The 23,502-nt window shown below is 41.7% G+C and overlaps 2 protein-coding genes across 4 annotated transcripts in view; one reads left to right on the plus strand and one right to left on the minus strand.

Moving 5' to 3' along the window:
- DSE (dermatan sulfate epimerase) overlaps window positions 1-21,695 on the minus strand; it is an 80,700-nt gene extending 59,005 nt beyond the window's left edge. The window contains exon 1 of one of the 3 annotated variants that reach the window (XM_019438926.2): window positions 21,568-21,695. The gene's annotated coding sequence lies outside the window, so the exon portion shown is untranslated. Of the gene's footprint in view, window positions 1-20,340; window positions 20,448-21,230; window positions 21,319-21,567 lie in introns of those variants that run through there. The other 2 variants (XM_019438927.2, XM_019438928.2) reach the window with 2 other exon arrangements.
- Window positions 10,196-22,768, plus strand: LOC109260597 (voltage-dependent P/Q-type calcium channel subunit alpha-1A-like). Its single transcript, XM_053905303.1, has 4 exons — window positions 10,196-10,375; window positions 19,663-20,551; window positions 21,737-21,814; window positions 22,394-22,768. The coding sequence occupies exons 1-4, from the start codon at window positions 10,196-10,198 to the stop codon at window positions 22,489-22,491; spliced, it is 1,245 nt and encodes a 414-aa protein (XP_053761278.1). The 3' UTR covers window positions 22,492-22,768.
- The last annotated feature ends 734 nt before the right edge of the window (window positions 22,769-23,502 follow it).

Genomic DNA, 23,502 nt, shown 5'->3' on the forward strand with positions numbered 1-23,502 from the left:
TGTGCTATCTGATGATAATAAAACTAAAACCCTTCTCTCCCAGGATATCAGTGCATTCATTCATAAGAAATACAACCATCAGTCAGATTGGGAGATATTTTCTGACTTCATCAGAAATGTACACAAGGAGTAAAATTATTAGATAATTGCTGGGGGAGAGGCCCTGGGATTGGGGTAACTCAACCAGTCAGGAGCATAATTTGCTTGAAAGGATGCTGTGTTGTCAGCATATATCACAGATGCCCTTGGGATATCATTAAGAACAAAAAGTTTTTAATTGAATCATTTAGGAAAGAAGAGCAAAATATACATGTCCCACAGCTCCTGCCACCAAGCCCATCAAGCTCAGCTCAAGAGTACTGGCTCCAGTTTGCTCAAGCCAATGGATGGGCCCAGCAGTCAGTTAGTTACGTGATTAGGACAAATACCTCCCACAGTAGAACTGGATGTGCCCATATCCATGAAGGGCTAAAGCAGTCCTGCTGACCAGACAACAGAACACTCTTCCTTGGAAAATGTATAGACACTGTAGAAGTCAGCAATTCTTTCTCGTGTGTTCTTCCACTGAAAACCAAGTTCCCTCATTTTTAGGCCTCTAATTGGGTTTTAGGCAACTCTGATGCCCTGAGAGCACTAACGTATTGTAACAGAGCCGCACATTTCCCTCTCTGATCTATTTTGGGATTTAACTCTCAGAGAAACCTATTTCCAAGTATTTGAGAAACAACTTGCTGTGGTCTCACACACACTACTCCACTGTTTCCATGGATTTTTTAACTAACGGAATGTACATATTTTTAAGGTTCTCCTTACTTGTCTATTTCAATTTTTATTAAATGCATAATTTGGATAATTTTTTGAAAAATAATTTTACCTCAATATCAAAATAAAACCTTATATGTCCTTCATAAATTTCTGTAGTGAAATAAATCTAACATTATTCTTACATACATCAAATCCTAAGAAAACATATGGTTTTGGTACTATACAATCATTCCCTAAAATTATACTCCCTGATGTGTAAAGCCTATAGACTCAGCCAAAAAAGAAAAATTTAAAAACCAAGGGCTCTTAATCAAATTGAAAGTTCCTTTTACTGAGGGCTTATTGTTTTCCTTATTTAGGATGAAATGAAATATATCTCCCCAAAAAGTCATTTCTAAACAAAAATCCACGATATGAAATTACAGCATATGGAACCCCTAAGAATTTACACGCACTACTGAGGGAGTAATTACAACCCTGAACCCACACAGCAAAACCACACCATGTATAATCATGGCACACATCACCTTCATGCTCAACACTGGAGGAACTTGAAGTTAGGTTTGTAAGTTAAGTGCAGCTCTGTGCAGTCCAACACTGTCCCCAGGAAAGTGTTTGTGAAGATAACACATTTCCTCACAATATAATCTGGACCTCACTTCTTTCTTAGGCCAACAATGATAACTATAACTTTCTTCTGTGAGAATGGTTAACCGAAATTATGTTTAAAATGAAGGCTCCAGATCCCATTCACCAGAGGGCTACTTGAGTAAGTAATTTAGTGGTTCTCAAACTGAAGGCATCATTTAGCAGTAGAGTTCTGTCTGCCTGGTGCACCTTACTACAAAACTAAGAACCATTAAGATCCAGCTTTCGGGGCACCTGGCTGGCTCAGTCGGTAGAGTACGTGACTCTCGATCTCAGAGTTGTGAGTTCAAGCCCCATGATGGGCATAGAGCTTACTTTAAAAAACAAATAAATGAAGGTATTACCTAAATAAGTAAGTGAATAAGTCAGATCCAGCTTTTGAGAGCATGGCTGTCTTACAGAAAATAGAAAGAAAGTAAAATCTGTACTTTCACGGAGGCAAAGTGAAAGCAGGGTAGAGGTGTGGTGGAGGATCTACAAATCACTTGGGAGAACACTAAAGTAGCTAATTTTGCTTACAAAGAGGAAATGAAATGGTTATACTTTTTTAAAAGTTGTACTTATTTAAGTAATCTCTGCATCCATTGTGGGGCTCAAACTCATGACCCTGAGACCAAGAGTTGCATGCTCCTCTGACTGAGCCAGCCAGGAGTCCCCAAACGGTTCTATTTTCTAAGCTATAAGTCAGTTGTAGTTTATCTAGCAGTCTAACAACTGGACATCTTCTAATTGGTACCTCTTCATTACAATTTTGATTTTCTTTAAAAAAAATTTTTTTTAACGTTCATTTAATTTTGAGAGAGAGAGAGAGAGAGAGAGCGAGCAGAAGAGGGGCAGAGAGAGAGGGAGACACAGAATCCGAAGCAGGCTCCAGGCTCTGAGCTGTCAGCACAGAGCCCAACGCAGGGCTTGAACTCATGAACCATGAGATCATGACCTGAGCCCAAGTTGGACACTTAACCAACTGAGCTACCCAGGCACCCCTTGATTGATTTTAATGATGGTATTGGAATGCCATGTCCTACAGTATTTTCAGAACTTTTTACTCTGATACTATTTTCAGAATAATATAATGCTGAGTATAATTAACTGTATTTCTTTTTGGTATTCCAAAACTTTTAAGAAGTAGTAACTTATGAACATGAAGTTTTCCAATGCACTTTTTTCCACAACTGGAATATCCATGTAGGGGTTGAGAATTACTTGTAAACATTAATTAATTAACTCAGTTATGTATTGAGCAGCTATTAAATCAAAGAACCATCCTAGGCATGGGGTAAAAACTAAACAAGACGGGTGCCCAGGTGGCTCAGTTGGTTGAGTCACTGACTCTTGATTTGGGTTGGGGTCACGATTCCCGCGTTGTGGGATCAATCCCCACACCAGGCTCTGCACTGAGTGTGGAGTCTGCTTAACATTCTCTCTCTTTCAGGGCACCTACGTGGCTCAGTCGGTTGAGCTGTGAGTTCAAGCCCTGCATCAGGCTCACTGTTGTCAGTGCAGACCCCACTTCAGATCCTCTGTCCCCCTCTCTCACTGTCCCTCCCCTGCTTGTGCTCTCTCTCTCTCTCAAAAATAAATAAACATTAAAAAAAGATTCTCTCTCCCTCCTCTGCCCCTCTCCCCGCTGCTCACATACTCTCTCTTTCCAAAAAAAAAAACCAAAAAACAAAAAACAAACCAAAAAAATGTAAACAAGAAAAACTATGCTCTTCACTTAATAACTATAGGATAAAAATCTAAGAAAATGATGTTTCTGAGTTGTGTTTTTTTAACTTCAGAGCTTACATTACTCTGACAATAAAGATGAATAGAATTCTCCCTTAGTCCAACATAATTTATTTAACTGATTATTGACTATACCTGGTCCAAAAAGAAAATTAAAAATCTTTTTTTTTTCCAAAATTTTTCTCAACAGTAAGTAATCAAAGCTTTCCTGGAAGGGTATGAAAAACCACCTATGGCCTTCCCAGCAACAGCTTTAACCATGAAAACACTCTTCTGGCATTACTAGCTAAAAATATAAAGCATAGAAAGGAAGATAAAGATACCGAAGCCCATGGCTGAATGCAACTGCTTATAGCTTCAAATAACAATTAAACTAAACCATAAATACTCATGAAAACTAAAATACAATTTTTCTTCTTGCCATAGATTGATGACGGCAGACTGGTGAGGTGGCTAAGAGGGGTATCAGAGTGGCCTTGGTTTACTGCTCTGTGACTCTGGACAAGTCAACTATAACTATCTAAAAACCTAGTCCCTTATTTCAAATGAAGATAAAAATAGTATTTGTGTCATATAACAGTTGGGAGATTAAATAACACCTATAAAGCATTTACCACTTTCTGGTAAGAGTTCCCCCAAAATACTTGTCCATCACCATTCACCTCAGAACATGATTAGTGGCTGAGCACCTGGGTGGCTCAGTCATTAAGCATTTGACTGGCTCAGATGATGATCTCACAGTTCGTGAGTTCAAGTCCCACACCGGGTGTGCTCGAGCCCTGCTTAGGGTGAGCTTGAGCCCCGTTTCAGGTGAGCCCCACTACTCTCTCTCTCCTCCTCCCTCTCTCTTTCTGCCCTCCTGGTATATTCTCTTTCTCTCTCTCTCTCAATCTGGCTTTCGCTCACTTGCACCTTCTCTCTCTCTCTCTCAAAAAAAAAAAGGAAAGAACATGATTGGTGGCTGTGGGCACAAGTTGGAACCAGACTTCCAAGGTCTGAATGAATCCCAGCACCACCACAGCCCTAGCTATGCCCCTGTTTTCTCTTCTGTAAACTGGATAATACCTTCCCCATAGGGTTTCTGTGACCTTTAAGTAGCTGATTTACTTAAAACATTAAAAGGGTGTCTAGGATTTAGGAGGTGTTCTGTAAGTGCTAGCAGTCATCATCTTCTTATCGATGAGACTGCCAAGGTCAGTCCAACTGAGAGAGAGCAAGGGGGCCATGACAGCAGGAGGAAACGCTCACAGAACTAACACACGAAGAATGTTATTTTTAAAATAGGTACAATGCATTGTGTGTTCAGAATCTTGCAGAGTCATCAGGAGCCTAAAAATATCAAAATATTTTGACAAATATAAAGTATGTGAAGCCAAGAGGTTTCTCCTTCCTGCTCAACTGCACATTTACAATTTTTAGGCGACATATTCCAAGTAACTGAACACATCTGAGAAGAAAAGAAATCTTCAAATCTAACACAATTTCTTCATCAACCAATATTTATATAGAGAGATAAAGCTTACAGATATACCATAATGACACATGTGTTTACAGTCAGAAAAACACCCTAAACATAGAAACCCCAGTCTTGATGAAATTTAAAAGATGAAAAGAATCACTTCTAAACCTAAATACAACTTCAAAAATCTATGTTTGATTGAAATACATTTTCTACTTCCCTTAAATGGCAATATGCATTAACTTTCAGTTGATAATGTAATTCCTTGAATTTGTGGATAAAACTACCTTTAATTCTGTGACCAACGCTCCCCTTTGATTTTTAGGTATGTGACTTCCTTTCTTACCATTTGTGATGGTTAATTTTATATGTCAACTTGACTGGCCATTTCTGGATCGTCTGTGATGGGGTTTCCACAAAAGTTAGCATCTGAGTAGACCAAGTAAACGAGACTGTTCTCTTTGATGTGGCTGAGCCTCGGTCAATCCACTGAGGGTCTGAACCGAACAAAAAGGTAGAGGAAGGGAGAATTCATTCTCATTCGTGTGCACACTCGCTCTCCTGCTCTCTTGTCTGCCCGCCTGCCTGAGCTGGGCCATCAGCCTTCTCCTGTCCCTGGACTGGGGTTGCACAACCAGCCTTCCTCGGCTCCAGCTTGCAGACAGCAGTTCATGGAACTTCTCCAGAGTTGAATGAACCAATTCCTCTGCCTCGACATTAACTTCAGGGCTACCTTCTTCCTTTCCACCTCTTCCCTGATCGTAGTCAATACCACATGTACCTGCAGGTTCATTCTTCTAGTAAACTTCTGTATCTGCAAACTTCTGTGGAATGAGTCATGACATCAATTATAGATTCTCAGGCTAAGTACCACAAAACACATTTAACCTCTCATGTGTAATCTACTTAGTTTCACTCATTTATGAATTTAGCTAAGACTGTATATTTTGGGTATGTCCTTATATCATTCTCCTCCAAGATCAGGTCCTAGAGGTTTACCCTCTAATGATAATGACTCTAAGAAACACTAATACCATGTTCAAAGCCCTACCACACTATGCAGGAATGGGTTAACTCAATAGGCCTGTTGCTCAAACCCTACAAAATTTCTAAGAAAGGCCTGTCTTCAGGATTGGCCCTTGTCTGGCTCATAGGAGATGAGCTCTGAGCCTTTGTAATATTTTGCCTGATAAAAAGCCTTTGTATACCTGAGGCCTCAGGCCATCTAGTACCAGCATGACCAGATGGTTTGTACTAACAATGTGACTTATGACAAACTCCTATCTTTGCTCTGAGGGGCTAGAGTCTGAAGAGCCGAAGTCAGCCAAGCCGGTGCTGCACGTCTACATGACTGGACCCCAAGCTGGGGTGAGCTTCTCTGGCTGGCAACACTTTGCACCTGTTGTCCCATACTGTTGCCAGAGTACAACTCCACTGAGAGAGGACACCTGGAAGCCTGTGCCTGGTGTCTCCTGGACTTTGCCCCATGTACCATGTCCCTTTGCTGATTTTAATCTGTATCTTTGGCTTTGTTAAACCATATTCATGATTAAAACAGCTTCTTGTGAGTACTTTCTAGTGGATCACTGGGCCCAATGGTGGTCAGCGGGAAGCCCCCACCCAACCTTCTTTTTAGTCCTATCATCTAAATTCCCATTAGAATCATGAAAGTCTTGCCACACACTTTGCCCCATTAGAAAATGTGGTGATACTCTTCACCAAATCTTCTTTTTCACTCAACTTTTGCTGATTTTTTCTCCCCAGGAAAATGATTCTGTCTCTGTCCAAGGATGTTGCAGTTGAAGCACAGGACACAGCAGAATATACAGTGTTGTACTTACAGACCGCCTGAAAGCTTTAGGTAGTATCTAAAAAAAGAAATACACAGGGGCGCCTGGGTGGCTCAGTCAGTTGAACATCGGACTTCGGTTCAGGTCATGATCTTGCGGTTCGTGAGTTCGAACCCCGCATCAGGCTCTGTGCTAATAGCTCAGAGCCTGGAGCCCGCTTTGGATTCTGTCTCCCACTCTCTCAGGCCCTACCCTGTTCACACTGTCTGTCTCTCTCTCTCCAAAATAAATATTTAAAAATATTTAAAAAAAAAATGAAATACACAGAAGTTAGGCAAAAAGCTTAAAAGAATTCCATGGGAAAGTAATTTGCTGGCATCAAACCCATAATTCCAGCATAATCAAAATTAAAATTTCATTTACTGGATACGTATATACATTCATGAATATGTCTACTGAGTATATACTGCAGAGTGATGTTTTTCTCGCTATATTTAAAGTTCTTTTTCATTCCTTACTTATATTCAAGCACTCTTCAATTTTTCCAACCTTCAAATACTCACCAATGACAAAATTTAATTTTTTCTTTTTACTGCCTTTCACATTCTCAACCATTTTTATATGTACTTTTTTTGATTCTCATTTTTGTCTCACAGATCATAGTTCTTTGGCACCAAAATCCCTGAGTACTTTCCAAATGTCCTCTCATGAATCATAATCAAAACTCAGAATACCACAGACTTGGTCTGTGAAACAATGATACATACATGTAATTAACCCAAAGATGCAGGCACTGTCTTCTCAGGACTTGCCCATCTCAGTTATTGGCAACCAATCCTGCCAGCAATTCAGGCCCAAACTCCCGCTCCTTCCCTTACCTACTCTGTCTCTATGTTTAAACCATCAGCCAATTTTGTTGACTCCATCCTCAAAATATACCTAGAATCCAGACACTTTCGCCACTGCCATAATGCCTAAGCCACACCATGTCTTGCCTGAATCACTGCAAAAGCTTCCAAACTAGTCTGCCTGACTTCACCCTTACCTCCCAATGGCCATTCTTAACACAGGAGCCAGAGCCATCCTTGTTCGATCACAATTCAGATTATGTCACTGCTCCATTTAAAACCCTCCAACGGCTTCCCCATCATTCAGAGTAAGAACCAAAGTGCTTACAATTGCTCTCAAGATACAACATGGCCTGGCCCCATTGCCTCTCTGCCTTCACAACCTACAGCTCTTTCTCTCTTTCCCCATTCTAGCCATGTGGCATCCTTGCTCTTCTGGTACACATGGAACACGCTCCCTCCTCAGCATCTGTGTGCTTGTTCTTTCTGCTTAGAACGCTACCCCCAGATATCTACATGGCTTGCTCTCTCACCTCCTTTAAGTTTTTGTTCAATGTCACCTTCTCAGTGAGGTTCGCTGTGTTCATTTTATTTAAGTCAATCATCACCATCCCCTAACTCCCTTCCGGGTTTTATTTTTTCTTTATAGCACTAATAATCTTCTAATCTACCATATAATTTACTTATTTCTTTTATGTGCCTAGCTCCTCCCTCTAGAATTAAGCTCCAGGGGATCACTTTGCTTCCTGCTATATCCCTAACACCTAGAAGAGTGCCCAGCTCTTAAGAAACATGCAAAGATCATTTACTGAATTTACTGAACTAACGTGTCAAGATGTAAACCTTTAAAAACTGAGGGATAATTATGTATATAATCATATAACTATACAAACATAACTACATATAGAGAAGTAATAAAATTCTTTGTGTACCAAGACAAACCCTTTGGAGGTAAAATGTACTACAACCTTGACCCTTTCAAGGTTACGCAAGGCAATGATCACGGTTTACTGACAGCTGGCACCATAGCTGCTGCCTTCTCAACCCTCCCTTGAGCACAAAGCTCACACTATAAGTGAGAGGTACTGCTGTGCCCCTAAGTCTTGCCACGTCCTTGTTAAGGTGCCTGGCCCACCTCAGATCTCACTCCTCACCCAGAGGATCTCATTTGGTTTCCCAACAGTCCATGGATGGTTTGCATGGGTTTTTCTCAGAGCCTTTTTCTAAACGCCACCTCAAAACTTTCAGCCCATTTTACATGGGGTTAGACATTCCACCACTTTTCCCATCCACTCCTGCCCAGACCGGGCAGGCCTCTCCTTCCACTGGCTAGTTGTCTTGGTGCTAAGACTTTCACTGAGGTTGTTCTGTTTTGAAATTTAGAGTGATTCCCTTCATGTCCCTCCTTTTAACTATATTCCCAAAGATTATTATTATTATTATTTAATGGTTTGGTCTAAGGGCTTTATTAGTGCTATTTACAAATAAAAAAAATTTCCTGTACTGCTGACGTTTCTTTTATCTGGAGAATTTAAAAGAATAAAGATGCTTTCTAATGAATTATTATTTCTTGTACACTTATACCACTCCTGTTATTTTGTGCTAAATATCTTATTATGGTGAGTTTCTATAGATATATAAAGTGTTACTGCTAGGAAACAATCTTTAAGGAAAAGAAAAGCTTTACTAAACTGCTGGAGACTCTGATAACTGGGCAGAAAAGAATAAGCACTGGCCACTGATCCACAGGCCAAAAAAAAAAGTGTCCTGCCAGAAATACCCCAAGTCAGAGCCTATAATATGGCCAGATATTTAACGTTTGTGTCTGTACGTCCAAGGTCATGCATGCTTAACTGGATATCTTGGTGAATATACAGTTGACTTGACTGTCTACATTTCATACTATCTTTAGCATCTGGGAATCTGGCCCCATTCTCCACATCTCCTAATCTATGCATATGCCTCTCATATCTGCCCTACCCATTTCACCCAATCTTGCTCACAGCCAGGTCCCACCTGGCTGTTTCTTTTGGTCAAACCTGATGGCATTCTCTTCGTTGAGCTGGATGCTGGAGAAAACTCCTTTTGTACTAATCTCATTTTGTAAACTTTCTTCTCAGGTCTAGTCCTAAATGAATGTGGAGTCTAGATGACCACTTGTCAGGCAATTCCTGAGTTAAATGAGGCAGGGGAGGGGGACCAGGTGTTCATTCTACCTCAATCCCAACTATAAACCTGAGGCATCAACTTCTATCTTACCTCTGCATATCTACCCACTCACTCATCTCCAGTCGACTCTTTAGTAAAATCCTTGCTGTTGATACTGTGGATTTTTGCCCCTTTCCAAAAGTATTCACTTCTTCCTTTATCACCTATACTTTGGGACAGTGATATATCTTTCAAATTTATAGGGAAGACTGAAATTATCCAGTGCAAGTATAATGTCCCTAAATTTATCTCTAATCCCCAAATGCAAAGAAGTCACAGAGACTGCCATGCTGAGAAGAAGAAAGAAATGCAAAAGATCCTTTCAGAAGACAGGGACATATTGATATCCCAAGGCTCTTTGTGACATGTGCATCACTGTGACTATTCAGGGAATGGTGCAGGTCTAAGGCAAAGAGGAGACAGAAGAGCCAATGAAAGCCTGTTGTTTCTCATATAGACCTACAGATTCTTCCCCTTTCCCACAATCCTTTTGGCACACCATGGTCACCGTATGGTAGACTCAAAAGATCTGACTTGGAATCTGTTATGAGTTGAACCATGTCTTCTAAACGTTCACTAAGTAAAAGTCCTAATCCCCAGTACCTCAGAATGTGACCTTATTTGGAAACAGGGTTGTTGCAGATACAATTAAGATAAGGTCATACTGGAGTAGAATGGGCTCCTAATGCAATATGACTGGTATTTTTAAAAAAATAGGAAATTTGGAGACAGAGAGACACACAGGGAGAATGCCACATGACGATGAAGGTAGAGATAGGAGTGAAGTATTGCCAAGTCTAGGAACACCAAAGATTGACAGGAACCACCAGAAGCTAGCAGAAAGCCGTGGAATAGAGAGGCTCTTCCATGGCCTTCGCAGGAACCAAACGGATCAGCACCTTGATTCTGGACTTCTAGCCTCTAGAACTGTGAGACGATAAATTTCTGTTGTGAAAGCCACTCAGAAGCACTTTGTTACAGCACCTCTACCAAACTAACATACAGTCCTAGCCCCACAATTCTCTCATCTCTAAAGTAGAGGTCGTATTTCTTATATCTGAACCAGAGGCTGCTATAAACAATAAATATATATAGCGCTTACCAAATGCCAGGAACCATGTTAAGTATTTCACATGGCTTAACTCATTTAATCTCACCACAGCCCATAATGTAGATACTAATATCATCCTCTTTTTACAGATGAGGAAACTGAGGCATAGGTGGTTGAGTACGTTACCCAAGGTCACATAGAAAGTGAAGGAGCTGAGAGAGAAACCCACAGTCTGACCATACTACCTACAAAACAAGCATCTTTGTAAACTACAAAATTCCTTATAAATTAAAGAATCACCATTATACCACTTTCCTACTCAAGAGCCTCTATTCCAACAACAAAACAAACAAATTTCTCATGCAAGAGCTTCCATAACCTAACACTTACCTACCTTCATTTTATCACTCATTTCTTCCCTATACAAATTCTCTCTTCACACTTACCTGCTCTTCCTTGAGTACAACTCACATTTTGTTCTTTATTCCCACTATCACTCTCTTTCATGGGGCTCCCCCTCTGTGCTGCTCCACACCCGACCTCTTTTCTTTTTCAAAGAACACAAGGTTCTTGATGAAGCCTTCCCTGGCAACTCCATCCATAAGTGGTCTCCCCTGTGGCCTCATACCTGCATTGTTCAATATTCTTTGAGAAATCAGAAATAATGCCAGCCAAGAAGATGCTTACACCATCTTAGAAGATGGCAAAAGAAATAAAATTTTTACACACACCACTAAAATAAAAAGGAGGATGTATGCAAGAGAATGACAAACTACTACTGAGATTTAGAGAAGTTAGCACATCTGGCTAGGGTGGAGAAAGAAGGATGTACTGAGAAGGGGGTACCTGAATTGGACCTAAAAAGGTGTCAATAAAAATGTCTATAGCTTTATATGTGTTTACTAATGTATGCATTTAGTACTAATTGGTCCTTTCCTATAGTGTCATGTACCACTGACTACATGCAATACGACCTTCAAGAAGTACTTGTGGAAAACAATGAAAGAGTAGGTGCAGAATGAAGAAAGGAAAGAGAATGTTATAGGAGAAGTGAACTCCCACGCTTCTCCCATATTCTCCCCAACCTTCTCCTTTCTCAGCCACTCCCTTTCTCTGCTGACTCCTCTTCCAGTGCTGTGGTTCAGCTGCCCTGTTTATGATGCTTTCTCCCTTCCCCTTTTTGGCATAAAGTCCCCTGAGGCCCAATTCATTCTCTGCTCCTAGATGCGTATTCTCTGCCCGTGTAATCCTACAGCTCTCTCCTTCCTGCAATTCTACTGCATCCATTCGGCCCTTTCAGCACTTAGTTGTTCTCATAAAGTTTCATACTTGATTATCCTTCTCCAACCAGATTTTATAGCTCCCCAAGGCTGGAAACCCATGTCATATTTATTTTGTATGTTTCCCCTCTTTGCCTCCACACAGACGTCCCTTCAAACACAGAAGTACCTGGCAAATACTTGCTGAATGACTAAACCCTTTCAGTATTTCTATCGCTAAAGTATAATGCTCTTTCATCTAACTCTCCAGGTTCAAAAGTACACTGGAAGAAGTTATATATCAAAGCATTCATTCCCAAGTAACACAGACTTATCTCTTCTAAAACTTGCAATCACTGAACCAAACTTCAGTGGCTTCACCAACAAAAAAAAAAGGTGTAGGCACACAAAGAAGGATCTGTTATATAACCACCCTGATGCTGCCAGCTCAATTCAGCTTCTTTAGGCACAGGATTTATCATTTTATGGCAATTTAGTAGTATAAATACTATACACATTGCTTCCCCAAGAAAGAGATACTGAGTGGACAAACTTAACCTGAAACTTGGAAGATGAAATCCAACAAGTAGAAGTGAAATTGAATTTGTAAAGTTCCCACGTTCCTACAGCAGATACTCAAAATACTATTAGTTAATTTGAATCTTATATGGAATAATTCTATACAAGTCACAGTAAGTCTAAAAATGTTAACGGTGAAAATCCTAGAACTCAAACATAGCACATGGTTATTAACATGTGATGAATCCAATCTGAACAATGCTGATTTTCTCAGAGGAAACAGAGGTGCTTAAAATTTCACACCAGTGTTTAAAAACATTTTTTAATGTTTATTTATTTTTGAGAGAGAGAGAGACAGACAGACAGAGTGCCAGCGGGGGAGGGGCAGAGAGAGAGAGGGGAGACACAGATTCTGAAGCAGGCTCCAGGCTCTGAGCTGTCAGCACAGAACCGAACACGGGGCTCAAACTCAACCAACGTGAGATCATGACCTGAGGCGAAGTAGGACACTTAACTGACTAAGCCACCCAGGCACCCCTAAATTTCACACTAATGTTTAAGAAAGGACAAATTGGGAGTATTGCATAAAAGCAACAGATTGATTCTTATTTTGCTCTCTACTTCTACGGGGTTTCTCAGTAGAATCAATAGGCTCTAACTTGTGGAAGACTTAAAAGTAAAGATAAAGGAGGGAGAGAAGAAATTAACCTTACCACCAAAGGGGCCAGCAAAAAGACACTTGCACCTAAGATAACTCTGCAGGTTTTTCAGTGCTTCCAAGAATCAGAGTTTTCTTTGAAAAGGGTCATGGTGAAAACATTTCAAAACTGCTTTAAAACCATGGGCTGTAAAAGTAAGTTGAAACACTTAATTCCAATTGCCTAAGACACTGACTTTGCTGGGCTTCACTTCTTGCCCAGTGACCCAATAATGGCTGAGAGTGCTTTTTCCAACACCTAACGTTGCATCCAAATGAACCTGCTTTTAAGATAATTACATCTTAAGTACTAATTTTAATATCGAGAAAAAACAGAACCACCGGCCTGACACCACAGAATCAATTCTCTTGGAGATTCTATCTTCCTAAAGAAAAATGAAGTTCACATTCTGTTTTTATAAATACCATTATTATTTTTAACCATAAATACTGTAATAAGAAGTCTGGTAAATGAGAAAAGTTTCCAGACTCTTTCTGACATAGGCAACCTCTGTATTTTGACCAAATAACTGATGAATGCCCCATATGTTCCTGTGGCCACTACTGACAGTCTAGTTATACTATAAAAAATGGAGCAGAAAAACAGAAAAGATATTACTGAAAATCCCAAATGGAATACTAGAGTCTGATGCCAAAATCTTTTAAGGTTTTCTAGATTAAAAAAGAAGTGTGGGGAAAACTGACCTGTTTGGGGGAGAACAGATTAAGCAGAGAGAAGAGGAATTTTCAGATATTATAATGTGTACCTGAAAAAGGCTGCGGGACTCTTACACATGATCAACATTTAGCCAGTGAGCAAATACTTTGTTCTAACAAACAAAAATGCTAAGTAGAAACTATGAAGGCAACTTGTGTTTCAAACACAAAAACTGACCATTTCTTCTATATTCCTATACTTAAATCCTTTTTAATTCCTATGATTTTCATATCCAGATGAGCCAAACTCATAAATTTAGAACCTGAGAAGACAAAAGCTAATATCCCTCCAGGACAGCCTCACTTAAATCTTTCTAAACACAGAAAAACTCAAAGGCCTCCTTCAGAAAGCCATTCTAAAGGTTAAAACATTCAGAAAAACTTCCCTGTATTTAGCATAAATCCCTCTTGATGCTTGCTGTAAGTCGATTTCCTCTATTTTTTCTTCAGGGAAGATGGAAAACAGCTGTTCAACATTCCCTTTCAGGCTACTTTTTCCTTCCGGCCAGGCCCATTCCCCCCCAGGGAGAAGTGTAAACACTGCAGGTGATTCCAAAATGCAGCTGGCCCCCAGGCTGCATGGTTGGTGAGTCTGGCCCCTTTTGTACCTCCTGGAATGATATCATTAAACAGCAAAGGCCCCAAGAAAAGTTCTTCACTAGAATTTGTGGAATTCTAGAAATCCATTACTTACAGTCTATTCTCAGTAGACTCTAACAATAAAAGTGCTGTTCAAGAAGAAAGAATTACAGTCAGAACTGTGAAGAAGGTAAGCAGTATTGTCCCGCAGCCAGGCTGTCTTCACTACTGCTCTACCGGTTGTGTCAGGGTGCTGAGTGTACCTTGGCAGGGGACACTTTTAAAGTACTTGGTGATTTTTATCATGCAATTCTTGAGTTTCTTGCCACTGACGCAACTTTCTGGATGCAAGCTAACTTTAGCAATGCAATAACCCTTTCCATACTTCAATCTAAGGGAGTACCCTAATTTTTTAAAATTTAATTTAAGGAAGCTCCACATCCAACGTGGGGCTTGAACTCACAGCCCTCAGATCAGAAGTCACACTCTCTACCGACTGAGCCAGCCAGGCGCCTAAGGGAGTATCCTAAATCAAAGTGTCAATCTGTAGTCTGTTACTTTTGTAAATCAGTAATTCCTGCTAGATTCACAACATAATCTGGAGATTACTATGTTTTACACTAAAATTTATATAACCAACCTAATGTTTTTACCTCCCACTTCATGAATTGCTAACAAATACCCCCATTTTTCTTGCAATAGCCATTAGACTCCCAACAGTAAAGCCAGTATATGGCCTGTGTACTTCATCAATAAAAATATTATAGACCCACAAGTTTGGTAAGCCCATTTCCTTTACAAATTCCTTTTAAGAGTTATGAAATGCTGATTCAACTTTGTTGTGGTATAACATCTGCATGCATTAAGTGCCTTTTGCTTAGTAGCTAAGTTTGTTACACATGAGAAAAATGCAGAAGCATTGATTTAATCAACAAATACAAATTTACAACGCTAAGCCATCTGCGTATGCAATGAATATTTCAAATAGAAAGATTTCAATGACAGCAATTTAACTGATTGTGGACCTATTCAATTTCTATTAAAAGAGCAATGTGTACCATTTTAAACACACACAGGGAATCCTACTAGGTTTATCTTGCTACTTTTTTCACATTAACTGGGGGAAAGAGAGGCACTATTAATTCCTTAAATAATATGAAAAAACTTTGGTGGGGTTGGGGGGCACCTGGGTGGCTCAGTCTGATGTCTGCTCAGGTCATGATCTCACAGTTCATGGGTTTGAGCTCCACATCAGGCTCTCTGCTGTCAGCACGGAGCCTGCTTCAGATCCTCTGTCCCCTCCATCGCTCTCTGCCCCTCCCCTACTGGTTCTCTCTCTCTTTCTTTCTTTCAAAAGAAATAATAAACTTAAAAAAAAATTTTTTTGGCATGCAGACATATACGTTCAGTTGCAAACTCTCTCTGACCCTGTCTAGTACAAAGCAGATGGACACAAATAACCTACAGTGGATACGTCATGTATATGTTAATTAACTGTATATATGCCTTCTATTTTTTAAAAACAGGACCATACTTACCTGATGGTTATAACCATTCCCAAATATAAAATGTCAAACAAACTACACTTATTATCAGTATGTTTATAGTTCTACATATTACTGAAGAGGCAAATTCTGTTCTTTCAGGAATTGTTTACTAACATTTGATGACACCAAGTTCATGCTTACAGAATCTCTCAAAGGAGTTGAAACAACTAGAAGGAAATCCAGTGGTAATCTTAACACACATTAAAACTCACAGTGTTATTCTGAATTAAGAACTGAACAAACTATTTTATTCAAGAAATAAACAGATGGCTTCAACTCTCTTTTCTTCTCTTGCCAGATTAAAATCATTCCCTTTTCTCCTTTGTGATCTCCACCAGGCTCTGCGAACACTCTGCCTCCTGCAGGTTTATACTCTTCTGGGCGTCTGAAAGAGGATCTGGATTCCACACCCTCAACAGGCTGGAGCTTGCCTTGAGAGGCAGGAGCAAGCCACGCCATGGGTAAAGCACCCAAAGACCTGAAGTCAGCTAATGAGGACTGAGCGGTGAGCCTAGGGCTCTGCAGGAATTCGAGAATTAGAAGAGAATTCCATTCCCACAATGGAATCCTTACAAAGCCCAGAGTGGAAGTGGAGGGAGCTGTAGGAAGGGGATCTGTAAAAAGCCAGTGTACAGAAGTCTGGAAAGCGCATAAGCATTTGACAGGAGCTGACAGTCCCTGGACAGTAGTGAGTAGTAAAGGAGATAATAAACTAGATCTGTAGGAAAATGAAATGTAAGAGTCTTTAATAACATGCACTTGGAGTCATAAAGGAGCAAAGCAGAATTAAATGCGCAACATAGTTTCCTCTCATATTTAAGGTAGACCACTAATTACTTGTAAAATGATTGACAAGTCTCTTACCCTCACAGTACTTCCATTTCCACACCCCTAAAATGAGGATAAGACACCTGCTCTATATCACTCCCCATTTCCACTACGCTAAAATATGAACATATAAGATTTGAAAAAAATTTTAAAGTACTAAGCGATTTTTAAATGCAAGTATTAGTATAGCCATATGATCTATCAGGGAGTCTTCCGTTCCTTCAATTGTCTACACACATATGAATTTGTAAGCAAGAATTTATTAATCCTAATGGCCCCTCTTGACCTAATATATTCCACTAGTTTGAATCTTTTCTGTAACACTTCTCCACTGCGAGCTAACCAAACCAATCTTCTATACGAGACCAGAAGTTCCTAAACACTACGTTTAGATGGGCCAGAATATGGGACTGAGTTTATTCGGTAACAGATTTTCTTCAAAGAACAATTACTTCAATTAAAGATATTATCCACTTAATGCAGAGTTTAATTTTTAAAAGGGAATTTCCTCTTAGAATTGGGCATTAGAGTTGGCAAGACTTTTTGAAATTCATCCATTTCCAATTATTGCTGTCACCAAATGGACGCATGGATCAGTGCCTCAGGAATCTGGGATTTTTAATCTCTATTTCCTATTCTGCCACTACTAACTCACCAAATGAATTGCATGGGGGAAATAATTTCTCTTTATGGTACTCTGGGCTTCTACACTTGCCTAATTGCTGTGTTGGGCACTGATTCTAGGTTTAGAGAATTTTATTGTGTCATCCAAACATCTGCTGGTAATTTGGTGACCCCCAGTTAGGGGAAGATAATGTAATTCCAAGATGAGAAAACCCTAAGGCATCAGTAACAAGAACTGTTCTGTCCTCTGTTTGCACACACTCCTTCAGAAGGCTGATGCCCATCGAACCTCATCACGTGCCCTACCCAATCCTTCAGAATAGTAAAGGTCCAGCCCCTTTCAGTACATGAAATACCAATATCCACCATGATGATGTTCTTCACCTCCTCAGAGACCTGCCACAAACACATCCCAGGACAATAACAGTATTTCTCTGTTTCACTGGGGAGGAAGGGTTGAAAAAGAGTAAGAATACCAATTATATTTTAGACTCAAACATGCTAATGGTTAAGTAATACTTCATATATGCTGCAATGATGAAATGCTAGTCTTTTACTAGTTCTTTACCCCCTTTGAAAACATTGATTACTGATATACTGAAATGCAAATTTAAATATTTTATCCTTTATTCCTTTCCAATCATTGCTGTAATTGTAATACTGAATGGGAATAATGTAATATCATTCACACAACACAGTGTGATCCAAAGCAGTACAAATAAATACCAAAATAACCCACTAAAGAGTACATTAAGATATATATAAATATTTTATTATGTAATTGCAGAATGCATTTTCACCTATGATACAAAACACTTTTTCAGAAATTAAATAATCTTTAAAAAAAAAAGCACAGCAGGGGAGGGTGCCTCGGTGGCTCAGTTAGCTGAGTGTCTGACTCTTGATTTTGGCTCAGGTCATGATCCCAGGGTCATGGGATCAAGACCCACATCAGGCTCAGTGCTGAATGTGGTGCCTGCTTGGGATTCTTCCTCTCCTTCACTCAAGGGCAAGCATACACACACACACTCTCTCTCTCTCTCTCTCTCATTCTCTAATTAAAATAAATGACAGACAAACAAAAACAAGTACTGGAGGAGGAAGGACATCTGTAAAGTTAAGAACTTCATGGATGACCACCATGTCCCCTCCAGGCAGCACTGCAAGATACTGAGTAGCCAGACCACAAATCTCATTGAAAACCTGTATTTGCTAATCTGTGGACTAATTTTATAAATACTAAAGTAGTTGCTCACATAAATGTTAGTCACTATAATGGTCCTGACCTCATGTGGCCAACCCAGCTGACTTCTCACCAGGTGTCTGCCCACACTAGGCCCCTAACCTCAGAGGGAGGAACATTAAACAGCTTTCACCCAGCAGAACCAGCAAAATCCTAATAATCCTCAGGGTGGCAAAGGCCTATACTGTGTTTGTTGCAAATTTCCCTTTTTGTCCAAATTCCTTTTTTTTTTTTTTTTTTTTTGGAGAACTCCCTTTTATTTGATGACTGTACTATCAATAGTTATTAATCTGAATGTAAAAATGTACTTTGCAGGCCACTGTTTTTATTTAATTAACCAAAAATTGATGAAACTGATACTGACATGAAATGCCCATCAATGGACAATGAAACTTCCCAAGCTCAAACTCTCAGATGCTTTTTATTTATGTTTTCTCCCTTCCCACGTTGGAAGCTTCAGGAGGATTAGGGCAGTTTCTTATACATCTCTGTATATCCCCTCAATTACCAGCAGTGTCTTGCACTTTTTGCTGTACTCACACAAAGGGGTCACTAGATGCTGGAGGCATTAAATTTCATCTTTTCTCCATTTATACTAAAACACATCTAACCTACACACTTCATAAAAGGACTTGTGCCTGTATGGTGAACTTGAAAGAAAAAAGTTAACACATGACAGACAAATGGTCAGATAATCCTGTATTTTATTCTTTCATGAGCATTACATTTTTGTGATCCCATTTTGGGAGTACTGTCTGAACATTCTACCAAATATTGCACATATAGCATTTCAGAGGTTATCACTTACTAAGACATTTAAAAAAAAAAAAAAATGAAGAGGACTTCCGAAAAATTAAATGCTGTCAAAATTCTAAGTGAGAACGTCCATTCTCAAATTTAATGTATCATTAACTAAGCCATGACTAACAACAACAAATTTAAGAACTTCATTACACGAAGATCCCTAGAAATTAAAAGTGTCACTTCCTGACCTAAGGAATTCCAGGTAAAGTAGGCTCACCTTCTGCTTTTAAGCAGTGGATTTGGTTTCAACCTTTAATGCCAGCCGGCCAGCCTAAGCGGAGGCTGCTGCCTCAAATGAGCGATGAAAACGAGAAAGTTCTCGGGTCACAAACTTAGCTCGGATTCCAGCCGCGACAGATCTCGAGCCCATGTGGCATTGCTTACAGAGCTTCCCAGCCTGTGAGTCAGGCGTCCCACCACCACCACCACCACCAGGAGCTGCCTGCGAGTGAGGTTTACCCACAATTTCTCCCGGTTCGGGGGAGCCAAGCGGCGCTGGAATCCAGCATCTGGGGGGGGGGGGGGGGCGGGGGGCGCTCGGGACAGGCTCCCCGGGCTTCCACAGCCGCACAGAGAGGCTACCCGCGCCGGGGTCCGCACACACGACAATCACCAACCCCTCCCCAACTAGCAGGGCACGCAGGGAAAGCAGGGCGCGAGGCTGTGCCACCCAGCTGGTCGAAGAAGCTGGAGCCCCGTGGGCTGGCCGGGCAATCGCGGCGCCGAGGCACCGAAAGCGATCTCGGGGTCCTCACCGTGCGCCGACTCTGCGCTGGGCGCTCAAGGGCTGGGAAGGGGCTAGGAGCTGCCCGGACGCGGGAAGCCCACGGCGCCGGCTCCACGCCTCGCGCGCCCTCCAGCAGCCCAGCCGCGCAGGGCCCGGGCGCGCAGCCCGCGCCGCTCCGCGCGGGGCAGGGGACGTGGCTTTCCGCCTCCCGCCGGCACCCTACGACCCGCCCGAGACCCCGGAAGAAAGATGAGCCGCGCGGGGCCCAGAACGGCGACCGCCGCCGCCCCTCCGCTTACCGCTCCCCGCCGCGGCTTCGTCCTCCCGGGCGTCGCCTCCCCAGCCTCGGCCCCGGCTCCGCGGCCCCCTCACACCACGGCGCCCGGGCCCCCCGGCGCCCTCTGAGCCGAGCCCTCAGCGCGCCCGCAGCGCCTCGGGTGCCGGTGGGCGCCGCGCCACGGGATGCGCCGCTTCAGCCTCGGGCGGCGCTACTGCGAGCCGAGCGGGCGGGTGGGTGAGGGGTGTGGGCGAAGGAGGAGGAGGAGGGCGGGACGCGGCGGGCGCTGAGGCTCGGCTAGAGGGAGGAAACCGCAACGTCACCAGAACCCGGGGAGGCGAGATGGGGAGGGGGAAACGGGGACCCCCTTCCCCGCCGGACCCCGACCTCCGGCCCGCCCTCCTTCTTCTCCGCTCCTCCTCTCCTGGGACTCGCGGCTCGGCGCTGAGTTCGGCCTTCCCCTCCACTGGGGCCCCAACTCCAGGCACCCCTGCCTTGCCGGGCCTCTTTGGCTCCAACTTGCTCTCGTTTCTAAGTGACCCACACGTTTCGGGTTCGACTCTGGAATCGCCCCGAACAGAAAGATACTTTTGGAGGCCCAGAGGGGAGGAGCTGATGCTTCCGTCCAGCCCGGGGAAGGAAATCGAGGAAAACGCGGAGAACCTTGCTTACCCGGGCTGTTGCCCACTCCCTCCCCTTCTCCACAACAGTTACTCCTCCTTTCCTCCAGCATTTGGTTTTACTCTCAGGAGTAAGGGAGGAAATCACCTACTTAGACGCAGTTCTCCCCTTTAACTGCACTAACGATCTTAAGATCACTAAAGCCGAAAGCACTGAACCCCGCAAACTGAACGGATTTTAATCATCAAAGGTAAAGGGGTCAGGGACAGAGCAGTTGTATGCAGTTTTTACCTTATCGCCCAGGCCCGCATGGCGGGGAGAGGGAGGGAGTAGGAAGGAGAGGACAGAGATCTCTTATCCAACAGTTTTTCAGGTGGAGGATTTATAACCTTAGTAGTAGTAGTCGTCGTCGTCGTCGTCGTCACAATCCCCCTTGGAGAAGTTTCCACTCTTTTCTTAAAGCAGCCACTGAGCGCAGCCTGGTCTAACCTGGCTCCAGGGAGGTGTTCTAAATGACCTAAGGCCTAACTTGCTTCCCTCCGTATTAGCGTGTAATCAAACCTACCAGAGCCAGGCTGTACAAAAGTGACAGATGTTTACCCATTCATTAGAATTGGAGATGTTTTACCTGAGAGCAGTGTCTTTTCTTCGTTCACTTCCAAGTGCTTTGTTTGAGCTCTAAAGGGCCACCTCCATTTCCCCTGTCCTCACAGGTTCTCAAGACCTTCAGAAAAGTTTCCACCAGGCCACATTAGGAAAAAAAAGTGGATGTCTCCTCTTATGCTTCTCTTTTTCAGAAAATGCATATGAAGAGAGATTACTTACCAATAGGTCAAGAGGAAGTGGTTTTATTAAATTTTTAAATGTTCACACAGGTAAACCACTGTTTTGCATAAACTTCCAAAAGGTTTAAAGGTGACCTGTGGGGCTGAGGAGAAAGGACTTTCTAATTTACATCTGGCTGTAATCTGGTTTAAATGCTTATCTTACAGTTTCCTACCAGAGGATTTAGAAAACTGACTGCAGAGCTTCAGTTTCCTCATCTGTAATGTAGAGATACAATCCCTCCATTGAACCGTTATACCGAGGATACAATAAAAATAGCTAATATTTGAGAGTTACGACATGCCAGACACTGTGCTAAGGGATTTAAATGTATTAATTCAATTATTAGGATTAATTGTGAAAGTGCCTAGCTGTAAAAGGTAATCCAGAAGTTAATCTCCACTGATCTTCTCAAACTTGGGAGACACTTTAGAAAAAGCATCTGGTTTGATTTATTTAATTTCTCAACAAAGTAGTCATCTAGTTCAGTGTGTTTCCGACCTAGATCATTAAATTAGCAGAGGGGCTTTGATAAAAATACTTTTTTAATGAGGGCTCCATACCAAACCAATAAATCAGAATCTCTAGGGGTAGTATCTAAGCATAGGCATTTAAAAATCTCTTCCCAGGTAATCATAATGTGCAACCAGGATTTAGAACTCTTCAAAAGTGTCAGTACCCGTTGTCATTTGCTCCCCTCTTCACCCCCAGTTTTGCCTTCAATTGATTGGAATCTGTTTCTGGATAACATCTACTCTTGCAAAGCCTACCCCACACCCCCCACCCCATACAACAGGCCTCAAAGATCTGCCATTCTGGTGTTTTCCAGGAAGCATCTGGCACATCAGTTCCACAGAAGAGTGCTTCAGTGTGCCTGGGTACCTACCAACTCCATCAGCTCTTCCTCATCCTTTCTGAAAAGCTCTTGGAAGGCAGTTTTTTTGTCATCGTCCCTCTCAAAATGTGACCCCAACAATAAATGCAAGGTTTCATCCCAAATAACACAGAGTAAAAAAATGGTTAATGGCTTTGTTCTAATTACGGTATTTCCTCAAGTAAATCCTGTGGGCTCATATGGCAGCAGTATTACCCTGATGACTCCTATATTACAATCCACTAAAATTCTGAAGCAGTCGTCTTTTTCACAACTGCCCAGAAACACACCTCTCTGACCTATACTCATTATTGCTGGTGTTCATCACTTAACATGTGATTGATTCCATTAAGTTCGATTGTGCTAAGTCAGGCCTCTTCTTCTAGCTTGTTGACATGTTGAATATCACTGATGTAATTGAGTAATTCTACCTTCCAATTTTGTCTTCTGCAAATTCGGTCTGTGTGCCGTGTCATCATTCAAGTCCTCATTCCCAGGCACTTTCCACTGCCAACTGACACTGAATCAGCACACTGTTGATGAATATTCTCATCAATGGAGAATCCATGTGTTAATTATATTTTCTTTTGTCGTCCCAGAGCAGCAGCTAACGTGCATGTGTGTGTGGTGTCTTTGTGGAAATTAGTAAAAGTTACCCACCCTTACCCAGGCCAACAGATTAGGAAAAAGCAATTTCCACCACCCAGATACAGCTTAAACAACAGATGTGTTTTGTCTATTAGATGTCCTTGCTCTACTGGTGTAGCAATATTGTCAAAAAAAGGAAACAACTACTTAGTGAATTCTTGTTAACTTCTGGATTTCTTCCTTTTCTAAGTGCCCAGATACCATTTAAGAATTGGT

The sequence above is a fragment of the Panthera pardus genome, unplaced genomic scaffold (genome assembly GCF_024362965.1).
Source record: "Panthera pardus isolate Hobbes unplaced genomic scaffold, ASM2436296v1 HiC_scaffold_17, whole genome shotgun sequence".
In the NCBI taxonomy this organism is placed as follows: domain Eukaryota; kingdom Metazoa; phylum Chordata; class Mammalia; order Carnivora; family Felidae; genus Panthera; species Panthera pardus.